This window comes from Carassius gibelio, chromosome A18 (assembly GCF_023724105.1).
Source record: "Carassius gibelio isolate Cgi1373 ecotype wild population from Czech Republic chromosome A18, carGib1.2-hapl.c, whole genome shotgun sequence".
NCBI lineage: Eukaryota > Metazoa > Chordata > Actinopteri > Cypriniformes > Cyprinidae > Carassius > Carassius gibelio.
The window spans coordinates 6,403,683-6,415,997 of NC_068388.1; the positions used below are offsets into that span (position 1 = coordinate 6,403,683).

At 37.0% G+C, this 12,315-nt stretch overlaps 2 protein-coding genes across 3 annotated transcripts in view; one reads left to right on the top strand and one right to left on the bottom strand.

The window, feature by feature from the left end:
- The window catches only part of LOC127933918 (homeodomain-interacting protein kinase 2), a 93,640-nt gene extending 89,383 nt beyond the window's left edge, over window positions 1-4,257 (bottom strand). The window contains exon 1 of one of the 2 annotated variants that reach the window (XM_052531055.1): window positions 3,880-4,257. In XM_052531055.1, coding sequence (XP_052387015.1) covers window positions 3,880-3,898 — 19 coding nt within the window. In that variant the 5' untranslated portion in view covers window positions 3,899-4,257. The remainder of the gene's footprint in view (window positions 1-3,879) is intronic. The other variant, XM_052531053.1, reaches the window with a different exon arrangement.
- Window positions 4,258-4,893: 636 nt separating this feature from the next.
- Window positions 4,894-12,315, top strand: part of tbxas1 (thromboxane A synthase 1 (platelet)) — a 65,466-nt gene continuing 58,044 nt past the window's right edge. Inside the window, exons 1-2 of the mRNA XM_052531391.1 lie at window positions 4,894-4,924; window positions 6,308-6,439. Of these exons, the coding sequence (XP_052387351.1) occupies window positions 6,339-6,439 (101 nt within the window). The 5' untranslated portion in view covers window positions 4,894-4,924; window positions 6,308-6,338. The remainder of the gene's footprint in view (window positions 4,925-6,307; window positions 6,440-12,315) is intronic.

A 12,315-nucleotide genomic window follows, 5' to 3' on the forward strand; every position in this document is an offset into this window, starting at 1 on the left:
GGTGGTACCATCCAAACATATAAAGATTAGCACTTTTCTAAAATCAGACAGACATTCAAGTGTATACATCAATGCATTCATATTGTACATTTCCGTTTCAATCCAAACATGCAAAATTGGTACACTTCCCCCTACATTTTTGGTTTCTGTCAGTAGGGCAGACCCCATTAACTAACCAACCCCCATATCCCACAATTCTGCTCCCTTGGGCACCACAGCACACCTGTGAGTCATTTCCCCACCGAGGTTCTGAGAGCTCAAATGTCCCTCAGGCTTCAAAGGAGCACAAGATGTGGACAGCATAATCACATTCAGTAAGACTGCGGTCCATTCATTGACCCACGGTGAGGCAAAAAGTCCTGTGAGGATAATGCGCTGGAAAACACTATTTCCAGAGTGACCGATGGCTTGGTCAGCCATTGTGGTTTTCAAACGTGGAAGGCTATGAGAACCAGGCATTTGTCCATCTGCCAAACAGATACCGGTTTCACAATGCTTCGGTGTCCTCGCAAAGAAGCACTTCCTCTTGATCGAGGAGCGCAACAATGTAAACTCACTCAGGGGTAATGACCTCCAAACGTATAGATTTTCCTGCAATTCTCAACTGGCAATGACTCTGGACCTTAGGCATGGGTTAAGATCAGTTAAGGACGATCTATCAAACACACCAAAACAGAAAGACATGTTGGAACAGTTGCTTTATGAAATTTATGATGTGGGCGGTCATCAAGCAGAGATGGTGACCTGAACTAAGACTCAAGGGAACCAAGAAAGTTTCCAAAGGTCTGAAAAGCAAAAACAGTTGGCAGAGATCATCTACAGGTCAAAGAACACCTAATTATATGGCTTCAACCATTAAACTGCTTCTTTAAAAGATTGGTCATATGGTCATACTACTTTTTTGCTACTTTTATTTATTATTGCTAATTATTGCTTATTATTGCTTTTTCATTATGTTTTAATGAATAGAAGTACAAAATAATATTTAAAATGTAATTTTTTTCTTTGCTGTTTTTTTATCAATTAAATGCATCCTTAAATGCATCCAAGAGGAGCTTGAAAATTCTGTGAAACATTTCTTTTAACATCCCAGCAAGAAAAAATAAAGTTTTGCAACAGCATGAGTTTGAATAAATAATAAGAGAATTTTCATTGAACTATTCCTTTAAAGCTCAAGCATGCTGCAAATAATATTAATAATCACTACACATGACCCCTAAATATAAAGAAATAAAAACAATAATCAGAAAGACCCAGGTCTGACCCGAGGTGTCTTTCCAGTTTCAGAATTCCAAAGCTAAACTTTTTCTTCCTTCTGCCGTAGAGTCAGGTTGTCCTGGTCCTCACATCAGACATTTATCAACATGTCAGTGTGGGTTACGAGGCCAGGAGCCAAGGCTCCTCTGGCCCCAGATTCCTCTTCCGTATGGGATTGAGCCAGAGCGTTGGGCCTGCACCACAGCGCTCCACAAAGACACATCAGTGCATCAACAAAGAGCTCTCACTATAGACTGGCATTACAAATGTCTCCACGGACAGTCTGTACCCTAAACTGGAGCAGCAACAGATATTTATTCACAAACTGAAAGGTCCTTTACTCCTGCTTTTGAAAAGAGCTCAACACAGCACGCATGTGCCTTAGTGACACAAATTCAATACATGCATCTGACAGCCATGAGATGAGCAGAGGAGTCCGTAAATAAATGCTAAACAAGCGTGACCAGACATTTAATCTAGTTTTAATGCGTGTTCACATACACTCACAGACTGGCATTACATTGCACTGGCTGCTCAAACCACAAAAAGCACCAAATGAACTAATTATTATGCATTCGTAAGGTAATGATACAATAGAATTTCAAGCTTTTGTAACTCAAAGAAAACAACTCTGCAAGTGAAACAAAGAGAGATAAACAGCAGAAGAATGACATTTCTGCATAACCAGCCATCGGAGGCGTAAAAACGGCATAATTACATTCATAAATATCACACAAGACATTTAGACAGTTAAGGCAATGTGTGATGCTGCCCTACATTTCCATTCTGAGCGCACGCATCTATAATAAGCAAGAGCAAAGATAGAGAAACAACCAAAACAATGTTATCTCTACTTCATTAACCACTTCCAAATGAAAAATCTCTCTTAACACCTTATGAGCATCACTGTTTGAGCAAACAATTAGTCCCGCATATTGTTTCTTAAATAAGCTCACTTGGTTTTGTTTGGGATCCCGGTCAACGTTCCCATAGGAGACGCAGAGCAAAAGAACAGCCAGAGCATACCTCTGAGGGCTAAACCAAGTCTCAAGGGTCTTCAGATGTCCCATAAGGTTACCCTTAAGGGTCTTCAAAATTTACAGTGCCACAAGATGAATCTATCTAGCACCCATCAATCTGCAGAATCCATGCACGTGTTAAGTAAAATCATCTAATTAACTAAGAGTATAAAAGTTTGCATGATTCCCACTTGCTTTTGGTTGGTAGTTTATAAGAGGCAAACATTAAAAAAGAATCTTAAAAACACTGAATTAAAAAAAGGGTGCAAGTTGCTATCACCAGCAGAGGGAGCATGGGTAATCAATCAAAAATACTGAAAATTTTGAAAAAGGTAAATGCAATATGAGGGTGGCATGGCATCACAGACGTTTTTCGGGGGACGTGAAATGCTTCGTCTTTGTCCAAATTATGAATTAAAACCAAACAGAACATGATTCAATCTCAGTCTAAAATCAAACTCAACCACAATCAAGGCTGTGTCTGAAAACCTAATGAGTTACCTACATTTTTGAGCACTGAAGGCACATCTAGTGCCCCGAAAAGCTGCATATGCACCTGTGGTGCCCAAGTATGCGGTCTAAATATGTAGCATATGGTTTCAAGACGGCCATAAAGAGATAGTTCATCCGAAATCTGTCATCATTTACACACCCTCACGTCATTGCAAACCTGTGTGGCTGGAAAGATACCAATCTCAATCATCATTCACTTTCATTTCGTCTTTTATGGCATAAAGTGAAAGTGACTAAGGCTGTCAGTAACTAACATTCAGTCCAAAATCTCCACCAAAAAAAAAAAAATTAATAAAAGGAAAGGGGTTTAGGTAATCAAATGACAACAGGATTCCTTTTGGGGTGAACTAACCCTGTTATGTGACGTCAGGAGACTCTCTGGAGAACTGTTGATGAATTTCACCCCTCACGGAGAACAAAAAATGCTAAGAAAGTAAAAACTGTATGTTCCCTTTCATTCTCCATAAAGCATTCCTGCACAATGATTAGTCACCATAACACTGCAGTGTATTAGTTAGCCAAAATCACGCCAAACCATTACAACATACATTGTACAGCATCAACAGAAGTCACATAATAGTGAAACAAGAAATTAGTAAGCGCAAATGCAAGAAGTAACTCCTAATTTAACAATCCTGCCTTATCTGAATACATACTGCCTGTTTGCTTCATATCCACTTTCTGTTTCGTATATTAGCTAAATAGATCCATATCCTATATGTGATATAATATGAGCATGCAGAACACACAGCAATCTATTATAAAACTGCGATATTTTGTAATGATAGGCTATGAGAATAAACATTAGATGAAGAGACAGCGTTACACAATGAAACAGGGTGGTTGACGGTTTCTAATACCTTTCAGTCATAATCCATAAAAAAAACCTGGAAGAATTCAACAACTAGGAAATGATATCATATCAATTTAAGATATGATAAATAATACTGATTTAACAAATGTGTCCTCTCTAAGACAAGTAATAAACCTCGGGAGCCGACGGTCTCTCTGCGGAGAGAGTGAATAATGTTAAGTCAATTATGTGCGGGTCTGACATTAATTTCACCCTCGTAAGGGCACTAGATCTTACCTTCGTATACAGGGGCCATCGGTGCAAGGATTTCTGTTATTCATGGCAAAAGATGAAGCGCCAGCACTGTTCACAACTCAATAAAAATCTGCCATCTTGAGCCGAGGACAGAATCGCTGCTGTCTCCTGCATTACTAACCCAGTTCATCAGGGAGCGAAAAATGATAAAAGAATGAAAAATCACATCCAGAAATTCAATTTGATGATCGGCCCGAGGTGCGTGAGGGAAAAAAGGATGTCTGCAACTTAACTCCACGGGTATCGATAGTGTTTTGGCTCTAAAAAAGAGCCAAACTGCAGGTCTTGGCTTCAGCTGGTGATCATGACTGTGGAGTGAGTGCCTGCAAAAGTTGCAATGAGAGAAACGAGCGAGCGAGCGGAGCGACTTTGCGTTGTAATCAAACGACGAGGCGGTCGATCATGTTGAACAGGGACTCTGAATCAAACGACGAGCTACTCGATCGGGCTCTGAAAACAGCTCGTTCTGACAAAATACTGTTGATTTTACATTTATCGCTTCCCTTACTGCGATGATACCATGGTATAATGATGGTATTATATGTTAATATCATGGTACTTTAATATACACTAAATTAATGGAAATATATGGTTTATGTATCCAATTTATTTCCAAGATAAGATTTATATTATGGTATGTCAAAAATACTTAGTATTTTTGCCATAAAACCGTCACCAAAATATTTTAGTGTTGCCAATAGCCACAAATAATAAAAAATAAAGAATAGCCTAATTTAAAGTTGAAAGACACTCGTGTTACACGCTTTCTTTCGTTTTTGTAAAACGTTTTTGTAACTAATGACGTCAAAAAAAATAATAATAATTTTTTAAAAACCCGTTAAGATCTGATTATTGTGAAGTAAATATATAAATGAAAATAATTTATTGTGTGTGGTCCCTGAGCCATCAGTTGCGAACTACAATTACCACAAATCATTGCGTGGGAACTCTGTTTTTCAGCCTCATGAAAAACTACATTTTCCAGAACGCATCAGTGTCATCGCAAGCGGTTGTTGTTAAACACGGGGTAAGCGGATTTGCTTATATCATTGATCAGTGTTCGTCTAAACGAATTTCATTACACTGTAACCCAGATTTACTCGAGCAACAGCACGCAATTATTATTAGCAGAGTGCGCGAGCGCTGCTTGGTCATTTTATTACGTAACGCTGTTGTACGGATTCTGTTACAAAACAATAGGGGGAAGGTGACTTAAGAGAGTACATCGAAACTATTGAACTTATTCTTCATATTTTTTATCTGTAAAACTGTACCACAATGTTGTCAGTAAATTATAAACAGTCTTAACTTGAATTTCATAGAAGTTTCACGATCACGTAGTGTGAACAGATGTAGGTTACACACTGACTGCCAAATCGAATTTTTGTAGACAATTGGTTAGGTAGACAACAGTTATTGATAATATAATGTTAGCTATACTCACAGACAGCTGACTGTGTTACATAAAACACTTCGCAAACATGAGTGCTAAAGTGTGACTAGAAACTTCACTGTTAACAGTTAACAGAATGTAAGCATTAACTTAAAGCATTTACAGAATGTAATCATTCTTTACGTTTACCCGGGGTGGGCTGGCAGGTTGACGGCTCTCGTGGGAGATACTGTCTTTTTTTAGCCTACATGGAAAAGCATCTTCACAATGTCAATGATGAGAACTCAGACATTTGTTGCATCTTGACCTGTAGGGGAAGAAAGTTACACTGATGTTGTTTTTCTGTTGTAGGTTTTTAATTATTAAATTGTAAATTCCACTGTAAAATAAACTATGTTGCTCCATGCATTTTAGCAACTTATTTCACATAAATCCCATTTTAAGTGCTTCTTTTTGTGTTTGTCTTTGGAGTGGCTTTATTTTGTGTCCCTCATCAAGCACCAAAATTAATGGATGCATGTAAAATTTACATATTTTGAGTGGGTAATACCTTACAATAAGGTCTCATTTACAAATAATGCAAAAACTAGCGTTAATTAAAAATTTGAGATATATTTGTTACAGAATTTACAGAATGTATCTGTGTTTACGCTACTTAATAAAAGTACAGCTGTCCATTAATAGGTCACCTTAGCTCAGGTCCATTTAATAACAAGATACGACTACTAATGTTGAGATGTTAACATTAACTAAGCTTAATAAATGCTGTAAAATCCTTTTAATTATTTTTAGTTTATGTTATTGTAATTAACTAATATTAAGAAATTGAAACATTGAAAAGCATTACCTTTTTTATGTGTTTTTATTGATATCATTACCTTTTATTGATGTTATATCTGATAAGATCTGATTTTATTAAGATCTGATGTGTTATTTTGTAATGCTACAGTGTGTAGATAACAAATACATTGAACTCCAAGTGCATTTAACTGGTCAGCGTCTCCTGTCTGTGTGCAGAAAGCCAGCGGTGAGAGTGACGGGTCTCATCATGCAGCCGTTAGTCGACATTCTGAAATGGTTTGGAGTCAAGGCAAGTGGATGGTCTGTGTCTGTGTGCCTTTTTCTGCTGTTCTTCAGCCTCCTTTACTGGTGAGTAAAACTGTTTCATCATGAGGTTTCCAATTGCAACACAAACGCTGTTATTTACAGATTGCAATGGCTGATTTCTCATGACCAATGGTTTCTAATAGCTTGGTGGGAAGTCACCACTGTGAGATCCAAACAGCTCAGGCTTGTTTTCCTCAGGAGATGGATGGCGTGATCTGATCAAATTCCAATCACACATGTCTCCGCACTTATCTTTTAAATGTCTTCACGTTGGAATGCAGACCAGCGTCCAGATTCGGTTCCCCTTTTTAAAGTAATTTGAGGGCAAGGCTGAAGGAAATTCATAGTTTCTTGAGTACAAGCCTCAGGATTGTAACTGTAGCAATAGTAAAGGCAGAAGTGAAATCCTAAAGCACTGATTAAAAATCTTGCAAGCTCAAGTCATTTTTTTTTAAATACTCAAAAATAACCAAATTAAAGTTAACTGAATTAAATGAATAGTTAACCCAAAAATGAAAAATTGCTGAAAATGTACTCCCTTTCAGGCCATCCTAGATGTAGATGAGTTTGTTTTTTCACCAGAACAGATCACTTGCTCATCAATGGATCCGCTGCAGTGAATGGGTGCCGTCAGAATGAGAGTTTAAACAACTGATTAAAAACATCATTATAATCCACACGACTCCAGTCCATCAATTAACATATTGTGAGGCACGCATAATAAACAAATCCATCAAGACCTTTTTTACTTCAAATGATTCCATTATGTTGCTTTCTCTTGTGAAAAATGCACCTTATCTGATACAGGAGAGAAATTTGCACAGATCAAGCACCATTTACAAGCAGAATTGGTTTAAAATGGTTCTAAACAAATATTTCAGTTTATTTTGATGTTAGAGGACAACAGGGAATGGACTTTTACACTGGAGGAAGTGTTATGTATTTTTGATTTTAACCTGAAGCGATGGTTTGAAATTAAAATGCCTCCGTGATGGATTCGTTTCTTACAAACATGCAGCTTTACACTTCACAAGACATTAATTGTAACTGTTGGATCTCTCATTCTGACGGCACCCATTCACTGCAGAGGATCCATTAGTGAGCAAGTGATGTAATGTTAAGCTACTCTGTTCAGATGATGTTATCTACATCTTAGATGGCCCGAGGGTGTATAAAGGGGATTTTTTTTTATTTAAACATTATGCAATGCATTGTGAAAGAATGTCCCCCATGCATTTGTCGTCTATCTTTGTCATTTTATTTTCAAGACATTGAGAAACATATGAAACTTTACCAAGAAAAGAAGAAAAAAAAAAACTGTATCCAGTCACTTGTAGCATAATGCATGTTTATTTTTTTCCCTGTAGCATTCAGCAGCAGTTTATAGAGAGTGACATGATTCTGTAGGACAGCAGTGGCCTCAAAAATAATACAGTGACTTTAAACAAAAGTGCTCTGCATTTAAATAAAAGATTATTTAAACACTGCTCTTATAATGCAGTGACTCAGGCTTGTGAGAAGCTGATTAGAATTGCAGGTCTCTCTTAAGGTTATATTTAGTTTTCTGTATCAGAACTTTATTACATCGTTGGAATCAGTGAATTTAATTACAATCATTATTACAGGGCTTAGTCACCCCTTTCCTTCTGAAACATTTACATTGTCATCTTTAACAGAGAAAGAGCACTGAAAAAAAGACATTCTCATGTGTCCATAGCAACAGAAGCGCTTGCAGGACAACAGCTTGCCTGTTTAATTAAGCTTAAAGAAGAACTTAAGCCATTCTAAAAAGATACATAATGTATTTTCTTCCAGTAAAATGCTAAGGTTTTCTTATTCTTTTACATCCATAGTGATGCTTACATAATGCTGATCATTCTGTAGCATCTCTGCTTTGTTTAGTGATGCCATGTCCAGTCTTATATTGCATAACTTTTTTTTTTTTCAAGTCAACTGCAGCTGCATTTATTTCATTTAAGGTAAAATACTTCAAGTGTTTTATTACTTGAGTATTTTTTTTTCAGGGTTATCTAAACAATTCAATTATAGGTTATATAAGGTTTTCAATGGAATTACAATTGATGCAGATTACATATCAGAGGAGTATTAAATAGTTTTTATGTGTTTGATCTAAATTAAATATAATTTTAATACAGTGTGTGTATATGTAATTACAATATTATTATTATATAATATACAAATGTATCTATTATCTATTAAATTCATTAATAACAAATAAATGAATTATTGTTAATATATTTTGATAACAGCATTGCGAACATTATTAAAATTAAATGGCTAATAATATTTAATCTGACTTCTTGAGTTTGAACTTTTAATATTAAAGGGGGGGTGAAATGCTATTTCATGCATACTGAGTTTTTTACACTGTTAAAGAGTTGGATTCCCATGCTAAACATGTACAAAGTTTCAAAAATTAAGTTGTATGTTTGTTCCAAAAATACTTCTTCCGGTTTGTCCCAAGTTTCAGAAAGTTTTTTTCGAGTATGGCTCTGTGTGATGTTAGATGGAGCAGAATTTCCTTATATGGGTGCTAAGGCTCTTCTGCCGGAAGAGCGCACGCTCCCGTATAGCAGAGCAGAGACATTCACTGATCAGAGTTTATTTTTACAGAGCATCAACGGAGTTGTGAAAGTGTTTTTGTTTGTTCCCTGCATTTCGAAGATGCCTGTTTTACAAACCAGGCCCAGTTTGACGTCGGATTTGCACATCGTTTATTTCTTAAGGATAATGCAGTCCCAACGAAAAAGGGTCACGCTCGTGATTCTTTAGCTCCGCCCACACGTCACGCCTCCAGGCGCTCGTGTTTTTCCGGGAAAAATCGGTACAGACTATCTTTCTCTTATAAATATAATAAAACTAAAGACTTTTTGGAGTTATGAAGGATGCAGTACTACTCTATAGGTATTCAAGATTAACAGGAGATTGAGTGAAAACGAGCATTTCACCGCCCCCCCTTTAAGGACCTTTTTTCACAGTGCATTTGTTTACAAAGAAAAATAATAAGAGGAAAGGTGGCCCTTTGTTGCACCCAAGTTGTAAGTGACATTAAATTATTCAAGAGTATGCTAGACATATTAAGGAGATTTAATAAATATAAGAAAGAATCAAATAGTGAACAACTGCTTTTTCCCCTCCATGGGGTACAAATGCTTGTCCTGTTATTTAACTTTTAGCAGTCTTACACGCACACATGCACATTTTTGTTTCGGAACAAGTACATTCCTGTCTGCTGGCAAAGGCACGACTGTCATTCTCAGTGGACTTAAAGAGTTTAGTTATGTAAGGGATCACTCATTCTGTCACAGTGCAAATGGAGATTTATATCAGGGGATGAGACCTTTCTTCACAGGTCTGCTATAACAAAGAGTTTTTTTTATTATCTGGATTTCGAGGAGGGCATATCAGTAAGCATTTTGGGTTTGGCCCAAGGTAGAAATAAACCATATTAGAGGATTAGTCCCTGATTTGAGAGTTGACTGCACTGTTAAATATCAGCTTTTTTCCTTGAGACGCTGTTTGTCAAACACATAAACTTAAAATACAAAAGACACAGTGCAATGGAACAAAACTTTCTAATCAACAGAAGAGCCAATTTTTTTTCTCTGAGGTCATGGAGGTAAAGGAGAACACTATTTATTTGCGTCAAACATGCAATTGATATGGTAAATTTGCTGCAGTGCAGCGGAATGTGGCTAAATGTGCTTGGCAAACCACTATATATATTTGCAAAGGAACCTCCAGCACATTTCTTTTTCCTTTAGACAGAGAATTGATCTTCAGTGCGAAAGGTTAGAGCTTATATAAGAGGCCAGCTTGGACCAGTAGATTGAAGGCTTTTACAATGACGGGGCCTTCAGAGTGTTTGCAGTTGCCAGAATGTGAGGAAAGCATGATCAGCAGTGAGCTGAACTTCTTCTGAACTCTGTCCCCTTCTGGTTCATTACACATAAAGGCCTGATGAAGGCGACTGGAGACAGCCATGGAATCACCTACTGGCAAATGAAGATGTTAGGTTCAGACCTCTACGTTTCAGTGTTACTTGCTGGACTGTGACATTGCAAAAAAAACTCTAGTGTTTTTTGGGGAGCTTGACAACATGAGCAGCTGAACGTCTGTTGTTCTGTAAATTGGAAGCCAAGAAAATCATATCTAAATTTGGCCAGTTTATGCTAAAGCCCACTTTAGTGGCCTGTGTGGGAACACAGAGAAAGCAGCTTTTGCATTTTGTTATGAAAAATTTTCTGATTCATAAAAGTGAAATCCAGAAACATTCGTGTTACATAGTATAACCTGTATCTTCATGCAAAATATACATGTACATGCAATAAATCAGTACCCTATTGGTTATCAGTCTATATTAGAGATTTTGTTTGGTTGATTTTCGATTTTTCCTGTTTTTTCATTTGTTAAATTTGCCCTAATATAATGCTCTTTTAAGTTAAAAACAAATAACAATGTAGATAACTCAAAAATCAATCTTTTTTTTTTCATACTGTATTTTGTGATGCCTAAATTCAAATTTATAAATTGTTGTTAAATTATTATTTCACATTTTATGAATGTTGAACCTTTTCCTATCTGGTTTAAAAAATAATTAATGTCCCTGTCTTATAGATTACTTCTCTTTTATTTCATTTAATAGCAGACTTCCCGAAATATAATTAGATGTATTAGTTTGACCTCTATCACCTTTCTCCTTGCTTAAAGGACAACTTAAGTAAAAAGTGACAAAGCTTACCCCACTCTTTCCTATCTAAAGGTTAATGCACTCATTCCTATTGATGATCTCCTGTTGTGACTGTCTTCATTACATTCAAAATGAGTCTCCTTCCTCATAAAGATTGTGAATTTCCCCCTTCTGTGAAACCTGAGAAGTTTGTTTTCCTCTCTCATTGAAAACCTTCTAATCCCTCTCACTTAACACACTGTGAATATAGGGGCCTTGTGACCATGACCGAACCTCTCCACTGGCAAGACTGAGTGGAGAAGATGACATATTCTAATAGATCCTCTCATAAAATTTAAGAGACAGAGTAGAGTGCGAACCCATCTGTCACCCTTTGGACTGACTGCATAAACAACGGGCACAACTTCAGAAAGGTCACGCACTTGCAGTAGATGTGTGACATCTGCTGTGATATCACATGGACTCTTTCTTTGCTTCACTTTATCTCTCTTCCATGAGAAGAGCTCTTCTGGATTCATTGCAGGAGTCTATTAAAACTCTTAATCCTCATGCATGACGTTATTAGAGTATTTAAACACATGCAGGCAGCCTGAGATGTTAGGTTATGATTCACATAGAATGAAAAATCACCCGATGTGGACTGTATTTTATTTTGAATTGAATCGAGAGCCTAGCTGTGGTATATTGTGGTCAGAGTTTGGGCTGGTAACTGAAAGGTTACTGGTTTTATTCCCACAAGAATGAAGCAAACACCATTGTGCCCTTGCGGAAGGCACTCAAACCCAGATCCTCCAAGGAGATTGCTTTAATAAACATCATGGCACTGTTCAGTGGAGATATTGAGGGAAAGTTATGTAAATGGATTCCACTGAACCTGGTGCGGCGCTTTTCTGGAGATTATGTTCTAGATTTATAAAACAAAGAGTTCTGGTTCTAGTTGCTGATTGGTCAATCCAAAGTTTAATGTCAGGGTCTATTTCTAGAAGAAGAAGTATACTAAAAGGAACAGTCCACCCGAAAATCAAAAGTTGCTAAAAATGTACTCACCCTCAGGACAGCCACGGTGCAAATGAGTTTGTTTCTTCATCAGAACAGGTTTGGAGAAATTTTTTATTACATCACTTGTTCACCAATGTATCCTCTGCAGCGAATGGGTGCCATCAGAGTCCAAACAGCTGATTAACACATCATAATAATCCACAAGTAA